The sequence below is a fragment of the Neopelma chrysocephalum genome, unplaced genomic scaffold (genome assembly GCF_003984885.1).
Source record: "Neopelma chrysocephalum unplaced genomic scaffold, ASM398488v2 Primary Assembly neopelma1_165, whole genome shotgun sequence".
Taxonomy (NCBI): Eukaryota; Metazoa; Chordata; class Aves; order Passeriformes; family Pipridae; genus Neopelma; species Neopelma chrysocephalum.
Window position 1 is genome coordinate 444,135 of NW_020897827.1, and position 2,213 is coordinate 446,347.

Below are 2,213 nucleotides of genomic sequence, written 5' to 3' on the forward strand. Positions count from 1 at the left end.
CGGGCGGAGCGGCGCGTCCCGGCCTCGGCCCGCGGTACCGGGCCGTGGGGCGCGCCGAGGAGTGGCCCGGCAAGAAGAAGCACCGTCGGCGGCCGTCGAAGAAGAAGCGGCGCTGGAAGCCGTACTCGAAGCTGAGCTGGGAGGAGAAGCAGCAGTTCGACGAGCGGCAGAGCCTCCGCGCCTCCCGGCTGCGGGCGGAGATGTTCGCCAAGGGGCAGCCCGTGGCCCCCTACAACACCACGCAGTTCCTCATGGAGGACCACGACCAGGAGGAGCCCGACCTGAAGACCGGGCTGTACCCGCGGCGAGCGGCCGCCAAGTCGGACGACACGAGCGAGGAGGATTTCCTGGACGAGGCGGCGGACGAGGATGGGGGCAGCGACGGGATGGGGGGCGACGGCAGCGAGTTTCTGCAGAGGGACTTCTCGGAGACGTACGAGCGGTACCATGTGGAGAGCCTGCAGAACATGAGCAAGCAGGAGCTGGTGAAGGAGTACCTGGAGCTGGAGAAGTGCCTGTCGCGCATGGAGGAGGAGAACAACCGGCTGAGGATGGAGAGCAAAAAAGCCGGAGGGGAGGCGGCGGACCCGGCGCGGGTGCAGGCGCTGGAGCGGGAGGTGGACAGGCTGCGAGCCGAGAACCTGCGGCTGCTGCGGGAGCAGGAGCTGCCCCGGCAGGAGAAGGGCCCCTGCAAGCCGGGGGAGTGACACTGGGCACGGGGGGCGCGGGGGGGTTTTTACAGTCCCGGGTGGAACACACACGGTCCTTGTACAGAGTCGCCGCGGACCCTTTTTATGGGGCTGAAGCGCTGGGGGGGGAGGCGAGAGCTCCCCCTTTTTTAGGTGGCTGTGACGGGGCGAGGGGGGGGTTGATGTATTGGTGATATCTGGTTTATGGGTTTATTTTTTTTTTGTGTCTAAACAAAAAAAAAAAAAGGAAAAAAAATTCCCCAGGAAAGCTGTAAATTGGCCAAAACTGACTATAAAAAAATATAGAGGTCTAATAAATTTAATTACTTGTAACTGTAATGGTTTCAGTGTGATTTCTAGAAAATAATCAGGATGGCATTCCAGCAGGGAATACATCCTGAATTATTTTCATTATGTTATAATTGTTGTTTGATTAAAATTAGTTGTAATTCCCCACTTAACACTTTTTTGTTATTATTTTCTCCCCCTTTATTTTCAATTTGAATGCTGTCGAAATAGTTAAAAATAATTGGAAAGGGGGTGAAACTGTGTGTGATGGACACTCACTGAGGTAGGAGTAACCTGAGGTCTCTCTGTTTGCCTAAAGGTTCACTTAAACTTGACTCTGTTTCCTCCCAGGTCTGTAGGAATCCAGGTCATCAACTGAAATCTGGGCAAAAATTGCCTAAAAAAAATATAAATCTACTTAAAGCTACAAGTGAGGGAAAACTCTTAAAGTTTTGGAGCAGCCCAAGGAAAAGTTTTGGTAGTCAGCACTTGGCCCCTGAAATGGCTGACAGGGAGAGGGGAAGGCGATGGCTCAACCTCCCTCCTGCACCTGAGGGGGGGAGGAGGAGGGAAAAGCAGGAAAAGCTCCAAGCAGTGAAGTTTTTCGGGGGGCAAACAGGTAAATTAAGGGGTAAAAAGGTGGAGGCGAAGGCCAAGGGGACTTGGAATTGGAGTGAGGTAATGGAAGCTGTACCTGGAGAGGCAGGAGCTGGGATTGGCCTGGGCAGGGATCCTGCCCGCAGGAATAAGGGGGGGGGGGAGGGGTTTTTACAAAAAACGGGGGGGTGGGGGGGGGGGGGAGGAGGGCACGGGGTGTCCCCAGCACAGGTGGGTTGGTACAAAGTCGAGGGTTAAAGCGGCAGCGCTGAGGGGCTGGAAGGGTCAGGCCGATTTTTAACCCCAGCCTGGCCAAACCTCCCTAAAGCAGGAGAAAAACAAGCTTTTATAGAAAAATAAGGGAGGTTAGTGCGAGGGGAGGAGGGGACAGGTGGGTTGGTACAAAGTCGGGGGTCAAAGGGGCAGCGCTGAGGCACTGGAAGGGTCACACCAGGTTTAAGCTACAGCGGGGGAAAAACAGCGTTTATGGAGGAACAGAGGGGTTAAAGAGGGGACAGGAGTGTCCCCAGCGCTGGCGGCACAGGTGGGTCGGTACCAAATTGGGGGCAGCCGAGGGAGCCGCAGGGGAGGGGGCCCGGGTTTAACCCTCCCCTCTCCGGGGCACCAGCGGGGGAAGGA

At 56.3% G+C, this 2,213-nt stretch overlaps 1 protein-coding gene across 1 annotated transcript; it reads left to right on the plus strand.

Annotated features, from left to right (window-relative positions):
* Positions 1-5: 5 nt before the first annotated feature.
* HEXIM1 (HEXIM P-TEFb complex subunit 1) lies at positions 6-1,028 on the plus strand (the record flags this gene model as incomplete). Its single annotated transcript, XM_027701727.1, has 1 exon — positions 6-1,028. A coding segment is annotated over one exon (702 nt), but the record flags the coding sequence as incomplete, so codon positions are not given.
* Positions 1,029-2,213: the final 1,185 nt, after the last annotated feature.